The 24,806-nt window shown below is 44.5% G+C and overlaps 3 protein-coding genes across 4 annotated transcripts in view; 2 read left to right on the top strand and 1 right to left on the bottom strand.

Moving 5' to 3' along the window:
• Positions 1-756: 756 nt before the first annotated feature.
• LOC146991392 (uncharacterized) lies at positions 757-18,294 on the bottom strand. Its single transcript, XM_085766948.1, has 8 exons — positions 18,205-18,294; positions 15,998-16,348; positions 12,956-13,287; positions 12,730-12,794; positions 11,518-11,675; positions 10,173-10,679; positions 2,302-3,743; positions 757-1,627 (listed from the first exon to the last, which is right to left on the bottom strand). Exons 2-8 carry the CDS (start codon positions 16,236-16,238, stop codon positions 920-922), a joined length of 3,453 nt encoding a protein of 1,150 aa, XP_085623074.1. The 5' UTR covers positions 16,239-16,348; positions 18,205-18,294; the 3' UTR covers positions 757-919.
• LOC146991390 (nocturnin-like) overlaps positions 17,967-24,806 on the top strand; it is a 23,646-nt gene continuing 16,806 nt past the window's right edge. The window contains exons 1-2 of one of the 2 annotated variants that reach the window (XM_085767265.1): positions 17,967-18,127; positions 22,671-22,913. The gene's annotated coding sequence lies outside the window, so the exon portion shown is untranslated. Of the gene's footprint in view, positions 18,128-22,609; positions 22,914-24,806 lie in introns of those variants that run through there. The other variant, XM_085767346.1, reaches the window with a different exon arrangement.
• ccdc175 (coiled-coil domain containing 175) lies at positions 18,417-20,762 on the top strand. The gene has a single exon (XM_085788899.1). It carries the CDS (start codon positions 18,549-18,551, stop codon positions 20,760-20,762), a length of 2,214 nt encoding a protein of 737 aa, XP_085645025.1. The 5' UTR covers positions 18,417-18,548.

Below are 24,806 nucleotides of genomic sequence, written 5' to 3'. Positions count from 1 at the left end.
CTTGGTAAACTTGATGTAATTGTCAGTAAAAGCCTTTAACACTCATGAAATGCTTGTAATTATACGCCAGTTACTATAGTAACACTTGACAAAAGATCTAAAAACACTGAAGCAGCAGACTTTGTGAAAACCAATACTTATCTCTATAACCACGGCTGTAGAGATAGGTGAGAGATGTTAAATTCCAATCTCCAATCTTCAGAACTGCATTTAAAGGGATAGTTCAACATGTTGGCAAATTGGCCTATTGCCATAATCTCTATAGTCATAGAGGTAGGTTCATTACCTTTAATTATCGGTGCATGTTGTTTTGAGATCTGCGGGGCAGAACCATGAGCTGCACAATGGAGGTGAAGGGCACAGGTCCCCTGTCCCTCAAAACTCATCAAATACACAATCCAACAACTCCAAAATGCTCTTGTGGCGAAGGTGTGACCTGCACACTACCACGCTATGACATAATAATGTAACATTACAAGAGTTTTTGCTTCATGTGTCTTAATGTTACATTATACATGTGCATTTCATATCTTGGTGAATGTGCAGGTCCAAACTTGTACGAAAGTGTTTTGGAGTTGTTGGATTGTGTATTTGATCAATTTTGAGGGACAGGGGACCTGTACCTGTACTGGATTATGGCAATAGGCCAATTTGCCAAAAATGTTCCCTTTAACATCTCTTTAACATTTTGATGCATCCTGGCTGAAGATGTGCCGCCGCTCTCCTCTCAAGTGTGCTACCTTTGTTTGGTTCTTTGGTTTCTGGTTATAAACAGCTCTTACCTATGAACGACTGCTAAACATGTAGCTGTCAGCACCGCCTAAAGAGCTGGTGAAAAAAAAGATGTGTTGCTCTGTGTGTGTGTGTGTGTGTGTGTGTGTGTGTATGTGTGTGTAGGTATGTGTGCGTGTGTGTGTGTTTATGGGACCTTTTCAATCCCGCCGTTCTTGTCATCATTCTTCATGGCTGTGTCAGTGGTGGGCACGTGGTTATAGTGTAGGAACAGCATCATGTCCAGGCTCTCCGGTGGGATGCTTGCTCTCCTCCTGTACATGGCCCCCGCCCCTTCCTGCACAAAGTCCTGTGCGGCGCTCCCTGCCACGGCAGGTGCGGCCAGGTAAGCCCTCGCCACTGTGGCCAAGAGCGGGAACTGGCCCGCCTTCGTTCTCCACCACTGCAGAGGCTCCACTCCCAGTGAGGCCCCCTTGTCGGCTCTGAAGACGGACAGCTCCATGTCTAGGGAATCCTCCACGGAGCTCTGCCTGCTCCGGCGCCGCGGCGTCGAGCTGAACAGGTCTCCCAGCAGGAACTCCATTCCCGACAGGCTGGCGGGAGCCTGAGAGCCGGGCTCTGACTCCGACTCTGGCTCGTACTCGTCTGCGTCTGCGTCTGCGTCCGCCTCCCCCTCGTCGCTGTCATCGTTTTCGTCTTCGAGTTCTCTGAAGTTGATTTGGCGGGATTCTTTGATGCGTTTGCTTCTCCGCAGGATCTCACTCTCTGATTCTGGTGACCCAGGGGAGGGGCTTCTTTTCCTCTGCCTCTGCTTCTTGTCTTGGCCCCTCTTTCTGTCCTCCTTCACGATCCTGATGGCCTCTTTCCTCAGCCAATCAAAGGTGACCGTCTGCTCCTAAAAAAAGGCACACAAATGTGAATGGGCGATCGGTGAGGCTGAAGCTTTTAGATCAAACAAGCAGCCTCAACAATGAGTCCTGGTGTGGATGTGATGCGAGTACTGAAAAATGTCTAGTGCAGCGTGGTTCTTTATTGCTGCTTTGGTTTGGATTCAGCTTTTGTGTTAGCTTCTTTTTTTCTTACTTGTCGCACATCATTTACACAAATACATGTGCTGAGATGACATTTGTGCTGCCTGAGATAATATGAGAAAGGTAAGTAACACACACACAAACAAACAAAAAAAATAGTGCAATCGCCAGAGGCATTGTGGACAAGACGCAAATGAAAAAACATGTCGTCTGTCATGGTCACCAAAAAGAAGAAGAAAAAAAAAGCATCATAAATATAGTACACCAGCTTCTTTGTTAAATGTAAAGCAGGATATTCTATGTAAAGGAACAAAGGGGCATGTTCTTATCCCAACCACCCAGGTATCACGCTGCACTAGTACCAACAAGTCCACACTGACACATGATGCATAATAACTTCAAATTTCAACCTGATAGTGTCAAATTCAAAGTGTTTAAAACAATTTGTACCAAACCAAATCAACCACATCACATGGTTATCCAGTCAAACCCACGTCATTAACAAAACCATACTAATAAACATGCTGCCACGACTCACCTTGTCCTCCATGAAGCCCAGCCCATGGAACTGTGGGTCGAGGGAGCACGCCACACACAGCACCCTGTTGACAACGGGGTTGTTGTAACGGTTTGCCAAGTTGCGCCTCATCATCCTCTTCACCTCCTTTAAGATGGATGATGAGTCTCCAGGTCGGGACATGAGGTGGCGGGAGAGCAGGCCGGTGAGGATGGGTTTGATGAGGGACAGGCGGGGGAAGGCCTCCTTGGCCAGGGTTCGACAGGCCACGTCCAGGGGTCTGAGGACCAGACACAGGTCCTCCAGGATCTTCCACTGGGAATGCAAGGTGGAGGAGCTGCCGGATGAACTGGTTTCTGAAGAGCTGTCGTCTTTAGAAAAGCCATCCGCTTTAATCTCTTTAAATAAATCACTGAGGAGGCTTTTGTGTTTTATCACAGTGCTCAGTAGCTGGTACAGCTTATTCCACTGAGGCCAGCTGTGAGCCCACGACTTAAGGTCGGCCTGCTCTTGTTTCGTCAGACTCTGGACGTGATGCTGATATGAGCCTCTGTTCTGAGTGGGTGGTTGGAACAGGGTGGAGAGGATCCCCTGGAACTGGCCGAGGGTCTTAGAGATAACGGGGTGGGACATCACTTCCTCGACACAGTCCTGCACGGCGCTGTAGAAACACGGGACGGACGGCAGCCCCTCGCTGAAGTGGACGTGCTCAGAGCCGCGTGGTTCATCGGGCGACACGGCGTCATCCCTCTCCAGAAACGTGGTAGAGTTCGGGTGAGGGGCGCCTCCTGCCACCTCACCGCTTTTCTCACCCTTCGCCGGGCACGGCTTCATCTTGGTCCTCCCGTCCCCTCCCAGCAGGACCAGGTTGGGCTGGGAGATGCCCCATCCCCGTGCCATCGCTTTCACCTGAGCCTCCACTGCCTGAAGGGAGTAGTCTTTCACTCCGCTCTCTGTCAGTTTTTGTGTCGCCAAGGCTATGTTCTGAAATCTAAAACTAGAGTCTATGTAGTGTACCCAGAGTGTGAGGTACTTCTCGGAGTGGCCCTGCCAGTTGTGGGACCAAATATCCACACTTAAAGTGACAAAGTGAGGAACTTGCCTCTGGTGGTTGGAAGGTCGCCCGCGTCTCCGGGGCTCGACCTCGATGGGAGCGGTGTAGTTGGAAACGCCCACCGTCTCTCCGCTTCCTGTTCTCCTTCTCAGCAGCTGAGCCAGGTTGGCCTTGCCTTTGATGTGGTGGTCCTTCATGAGGCTCTCCAGCTGACACGGTGACGGCAGCTCCTTGCAGGCCGGCAGGATGGTGTGGATCAGCTGTCTGAAGCCCTCTCCTTCTACCAGAGCTGGAGGCTGCAGATCCATGATGAGGAAGTTGGTGATGGCAACGGACACTTGAGGAGACACAACCAGGGGGAAGGTGCTGACCAGGCCGCTGTGCAGGGTCATTGCCTGAGTGCGATGACCTGATGGAGAAAAAAAGAACAAATCATCATGTAGGAAATCTTTTTTCTTTTTTAAAATAGAATAAAATGTGATGAACCCATCAATATCAAACTTACTTTTAGGAACATAGCAGTTATATTCTGCAGTTACTTCTCTTCACTGCTCAGTAGGGCTGTCACTTTTTATTCGACATTCGAATATTCGTTCGAATGTGGGGGGAAAAGTTTGTATTCGAGCAGTAATGACCTGGGGTCTCATTTATAAAACTGTGCGCGGGATCGTTACCAAAAGTGTACGTACGCCCAAAAGCCAAGTTTTGCGTGCGCCAGTAAATATTCAGACTTATAAAACCCTGCGTAGGCACACTTCTAAGCAAACTTCCCTTTATAAATCAGAGAGTTCCTACAAGTGTGCGCAGCTGAATCCGCTTCACGTTCCGCCCTGTACACGCCCTGTTTTAACCCTAGATGGTCAATGCAAACCACCACATGAATGCGATCTGCATGTCAATGAGCCTGACGTGCTCTTGTTCTGTCTGTGTTGTGAATTAGCTGCAGGTGGCGACGTGACGTGTTGCTGCAGCTGTTAACGCCGTCAGCGGCTCAGAGCTCACGCGGTGTTGTTTTGGTGCGCTGCCCTCTCACATGCTGGACCCGGTTCGGCACATAGTTACAACAATGACAACAGTTCTAATCTGAAACGAGTTATTAACCAGTCATCATGGTCTCCCTCTCCCTCCTTTCTCCTCCAGCGGTGCCGTGGTGCAGAATTACGCACGGGGCTCACCGCTGTATTATTTAGGCTACAGTAATTAGACTGATCGATAAAACTTTGAATCATTAGCGGAATCAGTTACATTCTGAGGAATGATCAAACATGACACTTCTCTTGATAACAAGAAAACAGAATGTAACAATTGTGAGTAGATGACTGGATTTTTTTTCCCAGGGTTTGAGATTTAATTGACTCTCGATCATATGTTCACACAGTATCATAGGAACATATAGTTATTTACACTATGTATTTATCCCATGCAGCCGCGGCGTCCTCTCCTCCTCCTGCGCTCTGGGAGTGAACAATATGACGGAGAGATGGTCGTGATTAAATATAGAGAAGGAATTTTGATTTTGAATTTTAAGTTAGATTCTAAGAAAATGTTTCTGAAACACCAGTCCGATGCAAAATAAGGGCGCTGTTTAATTAAATCACCGTGGCAACATGGATCTAACGCATACGGGTTGAAATTAAATGTGTGCCGGCCGATAATAAAAACATAATCGTTATTCTCAATCATCATTTCCTGAGTCTGACTTCAGTTCACCACCACACCGTCTGTGTCGCCAATTCCCCTTTTCCTCCAAACCATGCGTACACATGGGTCAGAGTTTGCTTAGGGCTGCGCACATTAGGGTTAGGGTTAGGGACCCTAACCCTATATATTCAAATATATCCAAACGAATTACGGGTCATTCAATATTCGTTCAAACCTCATTTTTCTAAAATGACTGGCAGCCCTACTGCTCAGCCACACATTAAAGGAATAGTTCAACATTTTTAATCCCTATAGTCTTATGTTCGTTACCTTCAATTTTCGGTGCAAGCTATTTTTAGAACGGAGCAGAGCCACGAGCTGCTCAGAGCTACACTACGGAGGCTAATGGGATTTCTTGGTTTCCTTCATCAAACTCATCAAATACACAATCCAACACCTCTAAAACGCTCTCGTGGACAAGTTGTGACTTGCACATTCACCAAAGAAAGTGTAGCTCAGCTTGCGGCTCTGCTCCGCCGTTCTAAAAATAGCTTGCACCGACAATTAAAGGTAACAAACCTACTCCAAAGACTATAGGGATTATGGCAAATGGGCCAATTTGCCGAAATGTTGAACTATCCCTTTTAAAACAAATGGTCCAGTCATGTTTCTTTATGCACCATCTCCAAGAGTAAACATTTTCTCTGTAACCTGGACCTTGAAAAAGTTATCCATGCTCTCATCCTCTCCGGGCTTGACTAGTGCGACTCTTCTTTCCAGAATAAACCATAAAGCACTGTCTCGCTTTACTGGTTAAAAAAACAAAAAAAACAACTCAGCTTCCCTAAACTAGCTTCAAGTGAGTTTCAGAATAGATTTGAAGATGTTACTCATGACTTAAAGGGACAACGAGGAGTTTCTCCATCGGCAGAACCAAAAATTCTGCGACAATAAAAAAGTCTCATATTAATGTGGATGAATCTACGTTACCCACACTTGTTAATGGGCCCATTTTCGATAAATATATAGTTTTGTCTCTATCGTTATTTTGTAATTATTAGTGGTGGTGGAAATGCTGGTCAAGTCGACCAGCGTTTCCTTACTTTCGGTTTTGCTGCGAGTCATGAGAATAACACCGCCGAATGGCCGTTTATGGTTGGAACTACGACGGTAACTGAACCTCTTCGAACCTCTGACTTTAATTCTTAATGAATGAAATCATGAGTCTGTCTTGCGCCGGTCAAAGAATTTCACGGTGGAGAAAACGGTGAAAACGCTTCGCTTTTCCAAAACTCCTCGTTGTCCCTTTAAAGCTCTGACAGCCTATGAGCCAGCCTGCAGCCGGCCTTGTCCACACGAGCCCGGGTATTTTTGAAACCGGAGTTTTGCTCCGTGTCCACACGAGTGGTGTAATAAAAACACTCCGTACACACGCAACCGTGGAATCCGCTACCAAGTGACGCAATGCACGTGTGGAAGGCTGTTTTAACCAATCAAAATACAGTGGAAACCGCTTATGGATCAAAAGACTTGGGACGGAATCATTTCTATACAAATGCTGTTTAAATAATTCGTTGTCAAGAAATCCGCTTATAGTGTTCATTTTTGGTCATTTTATGGATGAAAACATGCGCAAAAACAATTTCAAAACTACGTGTGTAGCCTATTTATTTTATTTTTCGGCGGTGTCCCTTTGACGTGCACTGCTGCAGCAGCCTGCACATGTTGCTGCGCTGTGTCTTGACTCTTGTGCTGTGTGCATCACCTGGCTGCTGAGCCACATGACTGTCGGTGCGGCGCAACTCACCATCACTGGCTGTTGTGTTGTCTGTCAAAACATGGATGAATGAAACATATCCACTTCATATCGACCGCGGACGTCACGAATAAATGTTCGGCTTTTGGCTCGTTCCGTTCATCTCCGCATAGGCTCTTTTTATCACTGCATGACAGCAGTGCGACCCCCCCTCCCGTCGTACCCGGTCTGACAGTGACATAGGCTATTGCCTGTTCATCCATGAAAATCATCCCGAAAAACTCTCAATCAAACAAGGGGGGGAATAAGAAACTGCGGCGCTACTGTAGTAGTTCTGTAATTTTAAAAACACACCGGCAGCGGCCCCCGCTGATCTGTAGCGTCACTTGTTACTGTAAATGATGCTGTGTGGAAAACCAGCTGTGGTCTGTGATTGAGGGTGAGTTTGGAGCTGACAAGAGGATCGCCCTGACGACCGTCGCGTTATATTTTTCTCATCGAAAAACTATACAAATAGCATTTAGATGATGTAAAAATAAAAAAAAAAAGTGATAAAAATCCACTTTGTCACCTCCATTTTTGCGAGCTCACGTCAACTTCTGCAAACCGCTGCAAACAACCTCTGCGGACTGGCAGTGTTTACATCAGCACATGTGCAGCTATGACGTAAACGAGAAAAACAATCACGGTTGCAGTGTCCACACGCTCCCGGTGAAACCAACCCCGGCCGAAAACCCCACCCTGGACTCCGGTTTCAAAAAAACACGGTTTCAGGGTTCCAAAAGCGCGGTTGCGTGTGGACAGGACATACAACCGGTAACATATGTTCACAGTTTCAAAAATACCCGGGCTCGTGTGGACAAGGCCAAAAGTCTCAGATCCTCAGGTGGGCCTCCTGTGGTCGCTCCAAAGTGGAGGTTTAAATCTAAAGGTCAATCGCCTGCCGAAGGACATAAGGCTCAAAACCCACTTTTACAGACTTGCTTTTATGTAGGGGTGTAACGGTACACAAAAGTCACGGTTCGGTACGTACCTCGGTTCAGGGGTCACGGTTCGGTACGGTTTCGGTACAACAGACACTAATTGAATGTAAAACTAAAATCTGTCTTGTGTTATAAAAGTTAAAAGAAAAAAGAATACAAAATAAAACAAGTGCATTAGGAGTGTTAAGGGGCGTTCACACCGGAAGCGATAGACGCGAATGGAGCGGCAACTCTACATTGAAAATCAATGTAAATGGCGCGATGACACGCGATTCAGGCGGAGGCGGCGCGAATGGAGCGTCTGGAGCGATGAGACGCGGCGCGAATGAAGCGGCGCGTCTGAAGCGGCGCGAATAAAGTTGAAAATATTGAACTTTTCAGGCGGCATCGCGCCGTGACATCCAATCAGCGACGAGTTCAAGCCGACGACGTCACTTCTCTGTACGGTTGTGAACAACATGAAGGAGAAGCTGATTGTATATGAGCTGTGTGTGGGCACCGCTGCCGTCTTCTACACAGAGTGGACAAAAAAAACAACAACAACACACACACACACAGTGAACCCAGACACGACGGTGGGTGGTTTTCCGGTGTTTCTGAGACTTGTACAGCAGTAGTACAATGCAGCAACGGTGGTGATATGAGCCACGATCGACGTGGAAAGAGAGCAGGTTGAGATCACCGGTTTTCAAATGAACGGGCGGAGCGTCTAGCGCGAATGACGCGATGGACGCGAATGATCCACAATGACCAAGCGGCGCGATGGAAGCGTCTGGCGCGATTATATTCGCGTCTATCACGTCCGGTGTGAACGCCGCTTTATAATGCCATTCATTAATTCTAGAGGGAAAAAAACGTGCACTTGACAACTGGCAACTATTATTCGAATTATTAAATTATTATTATTATTAAAAAAATATTATTAAAAAAACAAAACAATAAACTGACATCAATGTTGGTTTACACAGTTAAATTAGACTAGCAGTTACTTTGGTGATGTTTCTGGTCCTGCCTGTGTTCATAAAACATATTAGGCAGCTACACGCACATCCCCCAAAAAACTGAAGACTAGGTGCTGGACCACCAAGAAAGACACAGGTAAGGAAAAAAGGAGACCGCACACTAGTTAAAAGCTATGTCACTCACACGTTTCAGGCATCAGCCCTTCATCAGACAAAATGTGTCTGATTATATATAGTGTGCGGTCTCCTTTTCTCCTCACCTGTCTGTGTTCATGTCAAGAGGCTTAAAAGCTGCGGGATCATCGGGATAAGTTGTTGCACACAACTTGTCTTTTTACTTGCACCAGTGATTGACATATCGGGTTGAACATGCGCTACGTGTTTGATGCGTTTCTAGCGACTCACCGCGCATCCGTGAAACATCGCCGACGGACTTTGTCCGGTGGACCAGTCGCGCGAGCCGCCGCCGCCGCCGCCGTTTGTTTCATTGAGAAGCCACAGTGACATGAATGAAGCAGACAGCTCTCCTCCTCTAACTTCACTCTCTCATCACTTCTCTTCTTCGTCTGTTATGACGGCTGCAGGCAGCTTCGAGGCTCATTACCGCCACCTGGAGTCGAGTGAGGACTCGACTTTTTTTTTTTTTTTTTTTTTTTAATATTCATTCAGACGTATTCGTCGTGTGACTGTGTGCACCGAACCGTGACCCCCGTACCGTGACGGCACGGGACGAATACATATACCGTTACACCCCTACTTTTATGTGATGTCGTTGTCTAATTGTTTCTCTATCATCTTTTATTCCTTAACTTATTGTATTCTTACTTCCTTAAAGCAGAAGTAAGTGATATATTTGTGTTAATATAAGTCTTAAATAGTTCTATCTTCCGACAGCAATCACTTACATAGAGTGTTTGGACCGAAACACGGGTCTGTCAGTCACTCTGCTCTGCTCTGAGCCGAGGAGAACATTTATCGTATCCTACAGTTTTTATCCAATGAGGAGAGAGAACGGCATGCAGGGCTGTGTGTGCAGCCAAGGGACGCCGTGAATGTGGTGACGTAGGGACGAGGACTGTTATGGTGCGTTCAAGGAAACTCGTAACTCGTGTTTATCCGACCTGTGAAGTCGTACAAGTTCGAACTGGTACGAGTTCACGGGTCGGAAGTTACGAGTGGCAGTTATAGTGACTTTCACAGGTAAAACAGGTCGGAAAAACACGAGTGGGTTGACTGGAACGCTACAAAGTCGTAAGTTGTGACTTGAAGCTGTAATTTACGGTTTCAAAAGCTTGCCTGGAACGCAGCATTAGCCAAAACGACCGGATCGCTTACTTCTGCTTTAATTTGTTTTAGTTCCCTTACACCCTCAAAGTCGTGTCTACTTGTCTATTTTCTTTTTACAACATTCATATGGCAACTTTAGTGACTTTGATACTGTTTCGGTTTTCATGCAGTGTAAACAGGCAGCAGACAATAACTCCTATGACTCTTACCTATTGTTACACTCCGCTCCTTGTTACTATCACGTGGTCTGATGTGGTGCTTGTTGGTCAGGTGGTTCTGGAGGTCCACGACTCCTCCAGCACAGCCCACGTGCTCCACACACAGCTTACACACCACAACGCTCCGGTCCAGAGGCCGACCCGTCGGGTCCGGCTCAAACCCAAAGAAGTACCACGGGCTGTTCTGCGGGGCGTTCTGGTTACTCAGCAGCTTCTCGGTCCCGGGCATAAAGTCATACTTTTCCATCACATGAGAGCTCGGGGACGGGAAGGAGACCCCAGAGGTGTTGGCGAATGTCGGGATAGAAATCCCACTTGTGTCGTTGGCTGTGTCTGGGTTTGTCATCGTGGTCACGTCGCTGATGACAGGCATGGGGCTCTGTGACTGGCTGTGATCTGACCACAGGGAGGTGCTGCTGGGCTCTGGGAGGGTGACCAGCTGGATATCCTGCAGCAGGCGCAGAGCTGTCTCCTTGTCTCCAACTTCACATTTGTCTCCTGCTCCGCCCCACCAAAAACAAAAGTACAGGTTACTAGAAGGTATTTACATGTTTGACACAAATCAACAAATCAGACATCAAACAAATCACATTCCACATCATCATTGTGAAGCTTTTTCAGCAACTTAAAATGCAAAAAATAAAATACACACTCTACCTGAAATCACAATATCTGCCCAAAAATCTTCTTCTTTTTTTTTTACATTGCCCAGGCCTAACGGTGACAATTGAATATAAGTCTATGTCTATTTGAACTGTGACATGATCAGTTACAGGTGTTGCTGCTGATCGGGAAGCTGACTTTTTTTTACTGTGCCGTTTTTAGGTTATGTTGGAGGTAGACGTTGTTTGTTTTGCAAAGAATGTGGATTTCGTTTAGTTAACAGAAATAAATCTTTGTTTAGCAGTGGAATGTCCTTTGGACACTAATTTCATTGCACTCAAGCACACGTCAATTCATCATGATCAGCTACTTCGACTCTTTCTTTGATTTGGGTTTGGAAAGAGAAAGGTCACTACCAGTATGGTTTAACTGGTCTGTATAATCTCAAGGGGCGGCAGTGGCTCAGGTGGTAGAGCGGGTCGTCCAATGATCAGAGGGTTGGCGGTTCGAATCCCGGTTGCTGCCGTAGCCCGCCTTGCTCCTGATGGGTCGTGGTTCGCGCCTTGCATGGCAGCTTCCGCCATCAGTGTGTGAATGTGTGAATGGGTGAATGTGATGTACTGTAAAGCGCTTTGGGTATCGTTCAGGTATAGTAAAGCGCTATATAAATACAAGACCATTTACCATTTACCAATCTAACACATGACAGTAACCCTATGGGGGCAAAACTCACCCATCCCCAGGCCCAGCAGGGTGGCATAGTCCTTGCCGATCCAGACCCTGAGCTCTGCTCCCTCTGGAATGGGCTGGGAAACCCTGTAGTAGATGTGACGGTAGAACTGGAAGACGATCAAATTGTGTTCCTCCTCTCTGCTTGTATATGTTACATACCTAAAAGACAGAGAAAATTAAGAACATACAGACCAACCAAGAAAAACTCAGGTACAAAATCTTAGATAAAATTAATTAAATACATTAAAGGGATAGTAGCATTTTTTTAAAGTGGGGTTGTATGATCTACAAATAGCCCCTTAGTACTTTAATTGCAGTAGAAGACTCTCTGTACTCCTCCTGTTAGCAACAACAAGGTCCAAATAAAAACTGTGTTTCTCCTGCACTTTGAAGGGCTGGAAAAAATTATATTATAGCGAACAATGGACAATGGATTTTATTCAAGTAAAACCTCTTTTAGGCTGCGAAAATAGGCCGTTTCTTTGGGTCTGTTCTAGGGCTGTCAGAGTTAACGCGTTAATCGCGATGCGATTAATTAAAAACAAATAATGCGTTACATTTTTTTAATCGCTGTTAATCGCGGCCCATTTTGTCCTCTGTCTGCTGGACTGGAGGACTGGAGTGTGGGACCTCCAGTCCAGTAGGTGGCGGTAAGGCACCTTAAGTTGGTTGCTACACAAATATACACAGTCTAACATATATCCACAGCTCCATCCATCGATTTTTTGTTGGCTTCGTTGTCAACAAATGCACATGGCCAGGCAGAGGCGTAGCAAAGTAAAGGGCAATTTCCACTGGATGCAATTCGTTTCAATTCTGTGTGAGTTTCATGCATTATGTGTTATGATTAGGTAGGCCTACTAGGTCTGGTCTAAAAGTTGCTTGTCTAGAGATTATAACACTCTGGCTTGGACTTTCAACACTTAGGAGTGTTGAATGCCCAAAGCGCCATATATAATATTTTTAATAGAGATTAATCGTGAGTTAACTATGGAAAAAATGCGATTAATCGCGATTAGAAAAATTAATCGTTTGACAGCCCTATGTATGTTGTAAATCTCTGGGCAGGGCTATGGGCTGGCGTTGCTAACAGGAGGAGTTCAGAGAGTCTTCTATTGCAATTAAAGTACTTAGGGGCTATTTGTAGATCATACAACCCCACTTTTAAAAAATGCTACTATCCCTTTAACTTTAATCAGCACAAACTACCCACCTCATCCAGTTTGATTTGTTTTCATCAAAAGCATCAATGTAGAGAAAAGAGGCATCATCCCTAATCTGGAGAAGAGAGGAATTTTATATCACTTAATTTCTTCTGTTTTAACAAAACAAATACTATCATGGATTTTGCATTTTAAATGAGTAAATTGAAATTAAATATGTCACTGTAGCACAACACAATATTAAACTGCTTCTTTATGTTGAACTGGTCTACTCACAGCCCAGGCATATTTGAGGTTAGTCGGCATCTGTCCCCTGCACATGTCTCCCACAAAGGGCCCAAACATGACACCTTGCTGAAGGTGGCACCTGGCGTACACGTTCATGTCTCCCATCTGCTCGTCGATGGAAGATCCAGGACCGGACATTCCGCTCCCAACGTCTTTGCACAGGCACAGACAGGAGGGCAGGGAGAGCACCGCTCGGGAGGGACCGCCATGGAGCCACGGCTCCCCAGGCGGCAACACGGCGTCTGGGACGTAGTTCTGATTGGAAGTGTTCTGGAGGAATGGAATATCCTCAAAGAGTTCATCATGGGTCAGATCCAAACCTGCAAAATAAAACAATAATTTGTCCAATGTGGTTTGTTGTTGTTAGTGACCATCATCTTTCGCAAGCACTGGTCAATCATGGATTAAAATAGAGGCGACCTGCGTTAGTATGTGATTGCTTCTATACATCAATAGATACCATTTATTAAATTTGAGTAAATACAGAGCGTATCAGTCATTCAAAGCAAAGACAGAAGCTTTGACTGTTTGGTTTGTTTCATTTTCATTTCACAACAAGAAAGACTTATTGCATCTGATATTCACACTGTGTTCTGCAGACATAACCTGAATATCTCACTTAGAGTGCATTTACTCAAATACTGAATCGATTGCAGCAGCAGCGCAAAATGTGTGTGGTCTATTGATAGAGGCGCCCACTTGTCTGGTAGCAGACCTGCTGGGTCGGCCGAACAGATCCCTGGAAAGATCTCACTTTTCTGCCTTTGGAGGGAGCATTCAGACCTGGTAGGAAGGAATGTCTTTACAAGTGAAAATGGGCAAATGTAAATCAAGATGGCCACAAGTGAACAAACCTCCCTCCCCTTCAGTCCTGCATCACACAGTTGGTGAAAAAGTGTGATTCAAATGCAGTGATAGGTGGAGATCACAGATGTCCCTGCTTCTTTAGAGCTTCTTTGAGCCCAGATATTTGACTCCTATAGGAAAACGGCAGGGCCACATACCATCTGTTAGCTCCATCTTGGGCTGCAAGTAGAGGGCAGTGTTGGATGGGACTTAGCTATGGTATGTAATGAAACGTCTTGTGATGGATTCACTGTCTGGCTTCTTAAACATCCTTCTTGTATTGATTTGTCTCATCGCCAAAAATACTATATCAATTCTCTCTTGTCTTTTCTGATTACAAATTATTCTGGCTTTGGATCCCCGTTTTCCTGTTTCACCCCTACAGTCAAATACACCTATCAAATCAGACTTTGTCCATTTGCCCTTTAGAGTGCTGCCTCCACTGCACGTGGGTGTCTCAGGATGCAGAATCATCGGGTGATAGTTCTTCCTGATAACACCGCATGTTAAAAAATGTCAGTGGTATTTAGCTCATACTCTTCTTCTTCCTCTTCCTGATACCACTTGTTAATTAATTGGGTATAGACTATACCTTGCCACGTGGAAGACAGTGAAGGAATCAGGTTTGTTCCTAACTTTGTAAAAGGTTGTTGCTCTGTGTTTGTTGTCTACCAGCATGCTGCATGTGCTGCTCACACGTGATGTAGCATGCGTGACAAACATAGAATTGTGAAGTGAATACATCGGCATCATGGGTCAGCCCCATTATCCAATACCTGATCCAGTTATTTGATCAATTTCGGGGCTGACATCTGATCTTAATATCAGATCAGTGAATCCCTAGTTGTCATAACAGAATCAAACACGTAAAATTATCCTGAGAATCCCTCTGGCTGTTAGCTCTTCACCTGTCAGTAGCAATAAAGAGGTAGGCTATATCTGACCAGCCATGGAAAGTCTCCCGAGATGAGAGGCATTTTCAGTTATTTACAGGTTCTGAAAGTGTAGTTTCAAAGCTTTTCAACGATGTCTAACACATGCAGCCTGAAAGTTTCTGAAAAGATTCTCACCTACTAGGCAGATAACAATACCTGCTCATTTGCATCACATTTACATAAGCCCAAACCCCTGCTAGTCTAGTAGGCCTACTATACCACAGGACAGAAACTATTGTAGTAGAAATGAATGTAGTTAATGCTCCCAATACTGTTATTTAAAGCATGCAGTGGCTTCTTGATGATTTCAACTTACATATTCTATTGGCTGGTCACAAAATTACTACCTAAATGATTGGTATTCATTTTTGGCCATGTCACAAAGCAGACGGATACTAACTGTGGTTAAGTTTGGGTGCAGTATGGCCATACACTGGATGTGATTTTAAAAAAGGGGTTTTGAAAGGTTTGCGGCTCACATGGTTAATCATTTTTCACTACATATTAGGCTATATCATTGGGACAACAACGGCAAAACTTCCGAAATAAATTATATTCTAAATATACCAAAATGACAGCATGAGTTCAGTTTGGTTGATAACATGGCAGCAAAGAGTTAGAGACTGTCGTAAAACTCTTTGGGCACTTTTGGCGCGCAGGCCTGGCGACCTCTCCTCGCGCATGCGTCTCAGAATGTTTAGTTGTTAAAACAATTGATAACTTTGAATGCGAAACCTCACCACTCGCTGTGTAAATTGTATAATTTACCTGTATCCCTAAATGCAACATGGTAATTACGCGACACGTTAAAGAGCCTGGCATTAGACAACCTCCTGGTTAAAGAAATGTTCTCAGTTTTAACCAGAAACTTTCTGACCCATGTACGAAAACGACGCTCACTCGGGTGTAACGACCTATCTTGATTACATAGTCTTTGTTGTGCATCGTCGTGATTAAACGTTGCATTATAGGTGGAGCGTTACAAATACACTATGTAACCATGTAACAACAACAATATACATTTTATCACGTGTTCTGTGGTCTAAAGCTGTGATATACAATGGCAATGAGCGAACATGCAAGCGTCTCCCCGTTCACGTGTAACTTTTTATGTAGGCTCCGCTTCAATAATAACGTTATTGTTAGTTACAAGGGGGTAGGTGCATGTAGTGATTGCAACTGCAGTGGTGGCTCTGATATTAAATGCACTTTACATCAATTGTGCAAAAACAATTGTGCTAACATTTACCTGGCGACTCGAACAAAGCTGCAGAGGTCGTGGAGGAAGTGGACTCGAAAAAATCCGCACGATGTCGACGTTTCAGGTGACTTCTTAAATTCGTGGTATTTCCTCCTTTTGCAAGCACAATCTTTCGGCATAAACGACAAATTGCCTCGCCAGAGTTCAGAGGTTGTCCTTTTTCATCGGCTTTCAGGCCAAAGTACATCCATACGATGGACTTGCTTCTTGGTTTACTGATGAGATCCATGTTCCCGTGGCCCGAGTTTGCTCTCTGCAGGCTGCAGCAGCTACACAGCAGCCAGACTGATATGGCTGCAGCACTGTTGCAAGAGTTATGACGGATAGATCGGACTCCCCCTGGAAAACACGTATTGATCCCACCCTTTGTTTTAGTGCGATTACCAAACTAATGGTGAGAGCCTTCTGTGTGGAAAATCACAAGACTCAAACATGCAACTCGTTGTTATAAACACATTAGAATGAAACTACAACATACTACTGGCGGTATAACAAATAGTTTCAGTGCTCATGGAGAGAGAAAACAGCCAGTGAACTGGTGATGTAGCTTCTACAACTCTATTTCTATGCTCTACGTATTTCTTTGTGGACTGACGACAACAAACCGCGACAGGTCTGGGTTGCCAGATCCTGTTAGTCATAGACCTACACAGACAACTCTCACACAATGTTTGGAAAAAAATAATACATAAATTAATATATATATATATATATATATATATATATTATAATATATTATATATATTGCCACCAACACAACATAGTTTTCACTCCACTCAAGAAGTAAAAAGAGAATGATTTAGTTGTTTTCATACATCACATGACCCTGTAGCTATTACGCGTTCCAGTAATGTGCCATTTAAATTACAGTACCCAATTCTTAAGCTTGATCTTGTACTTTGCTCTCTTCTATCATTCCCCCTGCTTCTATATGACTTTACTTTTTTTTAACTGCTAAACGCCCTCCTTTTGTTTCCATATCCCACTTCTGCTGCCAAACACATTATCTTCTCCCACATAATGCTTCGACCCTCTGACTTTGATAGTTTTATTCTTACCTCTACTACTCCTTTCTTTATTGCTTCTTTAGCAAGCTTGTCTGCTCTTTCATTGCCCCAAATTCCCAAGTGTGCTGGGGCCGACATAAAAACTAACACATCCCAGCAACATCTTCCCAGCTCTTTCAAATGCCGTCAATGCTTTGTATATCAATTCTGAATGGGTTTTTGCCACCCCTGTAATTACACCAACTTTCTATATGGCATCTGCCGTAAATAGCTGAGACACTCAATACGTTAAATACTCAGAACTGGCAACACCGATGCGACGCTCGTATGCTCCTTACAGCAAAGATATTCAATAAATGGAAAGATACTCCATGAGCGGCTGCTCCAATGATATGAAATGGTATACACTTCCTGTCTCTCTAAATGGGCGTGGCCAACCGTCACCCCACCTCGTCTGTGAACGTGTGTGTGGATTTATACAATTTTTAGGTAGATGAAAGTGAGATATTTATATTTTCTTATGATAACATAAAATATTTACACTACTAACAGTAATATTTAGCATGCCAAAAATAATTTAAATCATTTTCACGGGAGTTCGCGGCCGTTTGTTTGACGTTGCCTAGGAGATCTGTGCCAAATCTCGCGAGAGTGTGTCGTAGAGACAGAGACAGGTCTTGAACAAAGTGGATTTTCTCCGGATCTCTCCGTCTGAAAATTACCATTTTGGTGTCAAACTGTTCAGAAGAGATGTGGCTTGTGAAAAATGAGTCCAAAATTTGCTTCAGTGACCGTGGGGAGAAAGGCCCGATCATAATCGGTGTTCACATTAAATTGTCCCATAGGAATCAATACACTCCAAACTGCCTCTGGTCTCTCTAAAGGGGCGTGGCCGTGCAGAAGCCCACGTGACATGCATACAGGAAGCTGACTCGTCATGAAAGGTCTTGGTTTATAAACCGTCTTTGCTTACAGTGCCCCCTGCCCCTGCCCTGCTGCCGCCCAGTTTGGCTTTGGCTGTCATAACAGGCACATCTGACTTGTCACATGCATATGTTGTGTAACCGATGGAGACCCTAAACGTCTCGTGAAGAATGGCTACACCTTTCAGGTAAGCACCAAATTAACCGTTAACGCTCAACAGTTAAGTCGTGATATGTTTCAGGGCGTAGGACAGGAGAAACTCACAGTAGGACTACATGTTGGTTCCTGCTTCAACCACCCAGCTCACCGCTTGGCCTCTGTTCATCTAAACTTCTGTTTGACTCGGTTCTCTGTAGTAACGGTCGCTTGGTTCCGCGGTTAGCGGTTAGCTAGCCTCGGCTAAAAACATTATGGCCTCGCTGACTCGCCGTAGCGTCTGTCTCCTTCCTTCCTCCTCCTCCTCTTTGTGGTGGGCAAACTGTTGCCATGGCGACTGCAACCACAAGTTATCGGATGTGTAAACTAACTGAACTTTGACAGCAGTTGGCTCGCCCTGAGCATTTAGATTTACACAGACATAAAACAATTTACATTTGGATTTTTTAAAAATGGCTTCTTGCCTGGTCCCCGACTTCCCGGCCGTCATGGTGGCTCTGGAGCATTTAAAGGAGCTGGACAAGCAGCTGAAAGAGGAGGGAGCGCCCTTCGCACCTGAAGCCAGCCTCCACCTGGCAGAGATGACGGCTGCTATTACCGACCTGGAGGCCGACCGACGTGCAGCCCATGAACATTTAGAAGTGGAAACCATAGAAAACAGTAAGCTCAGACACCAAATTAACAACACCCGTGAACGGATGAGCCAGGAGATCATGGCTGACGTCGCAGCAGCGCGTGCATCCAATGCTGCGGAGATAGAGCAGCTGCACAAAGACCTGAACACTGTCCTCCAGCTGCAAGAGGACACCGTGAAGAGGCAGGAGGCCCTCTGCAGACAAAATGAAGCACTGTACCCGCAGCGAGAACAGGTGAAGCGTGAGCACGAAGAGGTCATGGCTCCTCTGAATGAGCAGATCACCCTAAAATATGAACTGCAAATACGGCTGGATCACACACGGGAGCTGATAGAGGAGCTGAAGTCCCAAATCGCTGCTGTCAACCAGGATAAAATAACCCTGGAGCAAAACATGGAACTGGAGAGAGCGGCTTTCAAGGTGAAAAAAGACAACGTGTCCAGAGAAGTGGATCACACAGATGAGAAAATTATGGAGTGGAAGCAAACTACCAGGATGAGCAGAGCAGAGCTGGAGAGGGTTCATGATGAGAGACAAAAAACCCAATACCATCTGGGAGAGCTCATGGCTGATATGGCCAAGCTAAAGAGCAGTTCAGAAAGACTGAGAGAATCTCGTTGCCAGTTTGAGAAACAGCTGGAAGGAGAGATCCAGAAACATCAAGAACTGAGGGAACAGAGAGAAGCGCTGAAGCAGGAGCTTTATGAGTTGGGAGAAGCATTTAGGCTCGCTATCCAGAATCTCAAAGAGGAAATCGCCACAGTCGACGATAAGATAGAGGAGGGTCGAGCATCGAGGTTGCTTAGTCAGGACGCCTTGGCTCAAATTTATGAGATTTTCAAGCAGCACCACGAAGAGGAGAGCGAAGTCAGAGCAGAGTATTCCCACGTCTCTCAGCAGCTGGACCGCTCGAAGATGCAGCTGGAGGAACGGATCGCGTCCATAGTGAAGCACAGGAAGGAGATCAAGGAGATGGACAGGCAGGTCAGAGAACTCCTGGAAGTCGACACCGTCAACCAGCGTGTTTTCCAGAGGAATCAGGAGGAGCTGTGCGATAACATGGACACAGAGAAGAAGAACATCAACCACCTTGAGGAGGAGAAGGACGAGCTGAAGAGGATCCTGGAGGAGAAGAAGAGGAGGCAGGAGCAACACGTGGCTAAAATGACCTCCGACATCAGCGACAACAGGAGGAGATACGAGGAGCTTCGCCGGGAGCAGGCCGCTTTCCACCAGCGCCAACCTCAAAGCACAGATGCAGAGTTACTGATGAGCCACACGAACCAGTGTGAAATGGAGTACAGACAGACGGAGATCAAGTACCACCAGGAGATACAGGAACACACCGCAGAGGCCGAGAGCATCACAATGAGCAACAAGGAGAAGCAGGAGGAATTGGCAGAGAAAGAGGAGGTGCTGAGGGAGCTGGAGGCCCGATGGAGCGAGGAGCAAATTCGGCACCGGAGACTGAAAGTGCTCACCTCCGAGCTGAGCCAGAAGAAGTCGGTGCTGGAGCGGTCCATCCAGGGGCTGAGGGGGAAAACCAGCTCTCTGCTGCGGCCCAAAGAGCAGATAAAGGCCGAGCTGGACCGAGCACGAGCAAGTTACATGGATGCGATTAAAAAACAGGCCTCAGAGCTGAGAGCGGTAGAAATAAGCATTTATAACAGCAGCGTGAAACTGGAGCAGGTGAGAATGGAGAACAGCAGGCTGCATCTCTGTAACAGACAGATGACAGGAGATGTCGGCACGGCCAGGAGGAACAAAGACAGGTGCTGGCAGGAGGTGGAGCAGCTCAACCTGCACATAAAGGCTTTGTTTGACACTTTACAGGAGGCATGGAGAGAAGATTTCCTGGTAACGGAGGACTGTCAGAGCAGCGATCGTGTCCTCTTAATGTCTCTGAGTACTCTGTTGGACCACTTGAAGACCAGGAGACAGCAGCTAGGAAACGTCAACGTACTCCTACACCAACAAATGTTAGACTTCAGCAAACGACTTGGAGATAAAACTACTACAGACCAAGCGTAGGCAACAAAAAGAAACTAAATAAAGCAGAGACAAACAAGAACATCATTTTATTTCAGGCTCACAAAACACATGAAAATACTCAAATGAGTAAAAACACTGAGATTCACCCTGTTGATTAGATTTTTATTTTATTTTAGGGAGAAACATACAAAATCATTTCAGCACACCACTTGCACAATTGAACCAAAATATATTCTCTTATCTATTGCTCTCCCTTTGATTTAACAATATGTAAAATAAGAACATGCTTTCCCATTCATCCACAGGCAAATCCAGATCTCCCTCTTTTTCACATTTACATTTAATATGCAGGCTGTTTGAATTGAAAAAGTCTTAAAAAATTTTATATTAAGATATTAGTCTACATCTTCTCCACCAGATTTGCAGGTTGTTAAACCATATTCTCTTTTGAGATCTTCAGAACCTTTCACGAACCCATTGTGTATAAAGCAGCAGTAAGCCGTTTGACCCCTTTCCATATTTTATTTAAATCTAGTATCTGTTCTGTTTTGGGATGTCTTATGCACACCAATGTAATATGTTGTTGATTAGATTTTATATTGATTGCTGATATAGGCACTGACACATGGCCATGGCTACGGTCAGGCCCTCGTTAACATCATTAGTAACACCTGTGCTGTTCCTGCCATGACCAGTCAAAGATCCACGCTGGGACACCACTGTGTCCAGTTGTGTTTATTTGGTCACATCCCAGTCAAGTTTAGCTGTAAACATGACATTTTAAATTGGCAACAATATTTGTTTCAGGGCATGTTGCCTTCACTGATACGGACAGTGTAGTTATGTGCCGTGTGACTAATTAATGAGGCCCAAATCCCATTGAACTGCCTCAGTTTTAGGATTCATGCTTGACTCACTACTGTCATGACTCATTGTCAGGAGGACACTTGAATAGAAGAGAAGAGAGCCATTGTTAATGCTTTTAGCAACACCTGTGCTTTTCTTTCCATGGCAAGTCAACATGTCTGCTGAGAGGAATGTCTGCTTGATTATTCACTAATTAATTTGTAAATATGTATTCAATAATTGTAGTTTTGACCTCTGTATACAGGAGAGGCATTAATCTTTTGAAATAGCACGTGCATCAGCTTTGAGTGAGGTCTGACCATTCAGAAACCTTGTCCACACACCCACACCTGATTGGACGCCTACATAGAATATTTGACATGCTCCACCTGTTAGCATTGCTAACCACTTTCGAAGTGTTCATTTAACTTACAGTAACTTATCCAAAACATAAGTACTGTACACATTAACTGTTAAAGTACTTTTGTTTGTCGTTGTATTTCTCATAGTATTGTGTTTGGCATGTACAGCAACAATTACAGTATAGCTATAGCTACAGAGAGCTGTAACGTAGTGAGAGCAAAGGACTCATCTAACATAAGAAGTGCAATAACACATGTACCTCAGTGTTTTTGTTGTGCCATTTTAAACCTGCTGTACTTACTGCTATTTCTGGTTTTCTAGCTGTGACTGAATTAATGATTGTTGTAATTAAAAACTAATCAAATATAAAACAGTCTCTTTTAGGCTGACAGTAACAGAAATGACATTTTTTTCACCTCACCATCTTTTCTTCTGCAGTTATTATTATGCTCCTTCAGTTAAAGGCTATAATCCTCGCATTCCTATGTACTATATTATAAACTCTGACCTAAACATAGATGGCATTGTACCCTTGCTGTAAGTGGAAAGTACTTTTAAGTGTAACTTTACAGCAGGTGAAAACATGCTGAAATAAAATAGAAACATTTGAATGGAAAATACGAAAAATCCCAAAGAAACTTCAATTCAAATGTATGTATCCTGTTTTCCTCTCAGACTTGTTGCATGAAGTTTGGTGACTAAATATACTTATTTCCTGTTATGTATTGCTCCTACCAGCAGGTGGCAGAAGGGACCAGGTTTCTCTCGGCTGTGACCTTGCCCTGCAGTTAGAGGGTCAAACAACCACCCACTTTACTCTGAACAAAAACATGCAGACACATGCACACAGAGGAACATTCCCTGCTTCTGTCTCACGCGCCGTTAGGACTACATAAAGGCAAAGAAGGACGGCTGACAAACAAGGTAGCTGCTACACAAGTGGAGCTGAACGGAAATCATCAGTTTATTCCAGTAAAGAAGGTAAGATGTCAGATCCTCAAACATGAAGTAAAGTTAGATTTGGACTCCTGTGTGTCTGTTGCTATGGTCATACTATATCATATTAAGGAATGTTTTTGGGATCGTCTCTACTGATCCCTGTCAGACTGGGTCTGCCTAAAGCTCATCTTTCCAGTCATTATTTATATCTGCAAGCGCTCAGTGCCAAAACACAGAACTGTGTAGCTCTTAGCTCATACTATGAGAAGTCCCTGTAACTTTCCACATTACTGAGATCAGAACTGTCTTTTATTCTGAAAAGCTTGATAGTGTCCCATTGTTTGTTGTCATAACAAGTCTTTCAGGAATACTCCAAAGTTCAGTCTGTTTTATCTTTCTGCAAAGGTAAACTATGCAGGTCTCTGGATAGTGACTTACCCAATTCTGCTTATCCTGCCCACAGGTCCCATTCACATTTAGCACACACCGCTACTAAAGAATCGTAGAGTGTGGGCTAATGCTGTACATCGACATTTTCAGGTGCCACCAAAAGAAAGCCCATTTAATCACAGCCTTTCATTTGTAAGTGAAATTAGTCTTATCACAGCCTTCAAACACTTGAGTTCCCAGTGGCTGTAAGTGGGGAACTAAGTGAATATGTTATGATGTCAGATCATATATCAGAGGTGACACAACGATTTAAAATGTAAAGGTCTACTACAGCTTCTGACATGAAGAACTCTAGAACTCCAGGACCTTGTCGTCTACTGAGCGTCTGTGTCGATTGTAACTACTGTTCTCTGAAAGGGCCGTGATGTTTGCGTAATAAGTAACACAGTGTATTATCAGAATGAACAGAAGCGGGTCACATGTCTGTAAACAAACTGTTGTGGACAGAGTGGCTCCTCAATGCTGTAGATCACGTCGAGACAGCCCAGAGGAGTCAGCCTGTCTTAAGGTCAGAGAGTAAGGAGCAATCTAACACCACAAACTAGATACATGATGTTCACTGTCTGACGCGCCAACATGTACAAACGCACATAGATGGCATCATTTTGACGGTGGTGTGTGTTTTAATAGGGGCTCCCTGTAGTTCCAAACAAGCTTTAATGGATATGTACACAGAGGTATACTCATAATATATACAGTATGTAAACAAACTACTTATTACTGTATTTATTTGTGCTGTTAGCGTGCGGTAGACGTAGGGATGGCAGTGTCCAGCCAGCACGTCAGCCCAGAAAGAGATTTCTGAACTTCTGAAATGTTTTGAGGTTTCTGTTACACACACATTATACACAGCAGTGATTCAGTTCAGTCACAGAGATCACAAACGGTCAACATGATGAGACTGTTAAAATCAACTGCTGCCCAATAGGGGTGTGCCAAAAAATCGATTCACATAAGAATCGCAATTCTCATTTAATACGATTCAGAATCGATATAAAATGTCCCAAAATTGATTTTGAAAAATAAAAAAAATGAAACAAATCTGCTGGCTGTCGGCCTCCATTTCCTTAGAAATTTAAAAGGCATCACTTTTAATTTTGTTACTTAACCAATATGTGATATAGCTTTTATACAACAGTTTCAACAATTCCATCTAAGCATGGATAAATGTTTAAAACTCAATAAATGTGAAAAAGACATTTTAGTCATTCTGTCTTGCAAAGCAGACTGGACTAGATCATGAGGATCCTTTGCACACCAATGGACTGAAGCAGAAATCATTATGAATCATCGTTTTGAATCGAAAATCGATTTTGAATCGAATCGTAGCCCCAAAAATCAGAATCAAATTGAATTGTGAGATAGTAAAAGATTCCCACCCACCCACATATTATAATGTAATGAGGCAGCTGCCCTTCAATGTGGAAATGTCAATATGCCACTAAAGGATACAGTGATACAACTCACTCAGTCTCTCATTTACAC

The sequence above is a fragment of the Trachurus japonicus genome, chromosome 1 (genome assembly GCF_045865225.1).
Source record: "Trachurus japonicus isolate A0001 chromosome 1, Traja_1.0".
Taxonomy (NCBI): Eukaryota; Metazoa; Chordata; class Actinopteri; order Carangiformes; family Carangidae; genus Trachurus; species Trachurus japonicus.
This window is presented reverse-complemented; position numbering and strand designations above follow the sequence as displayed.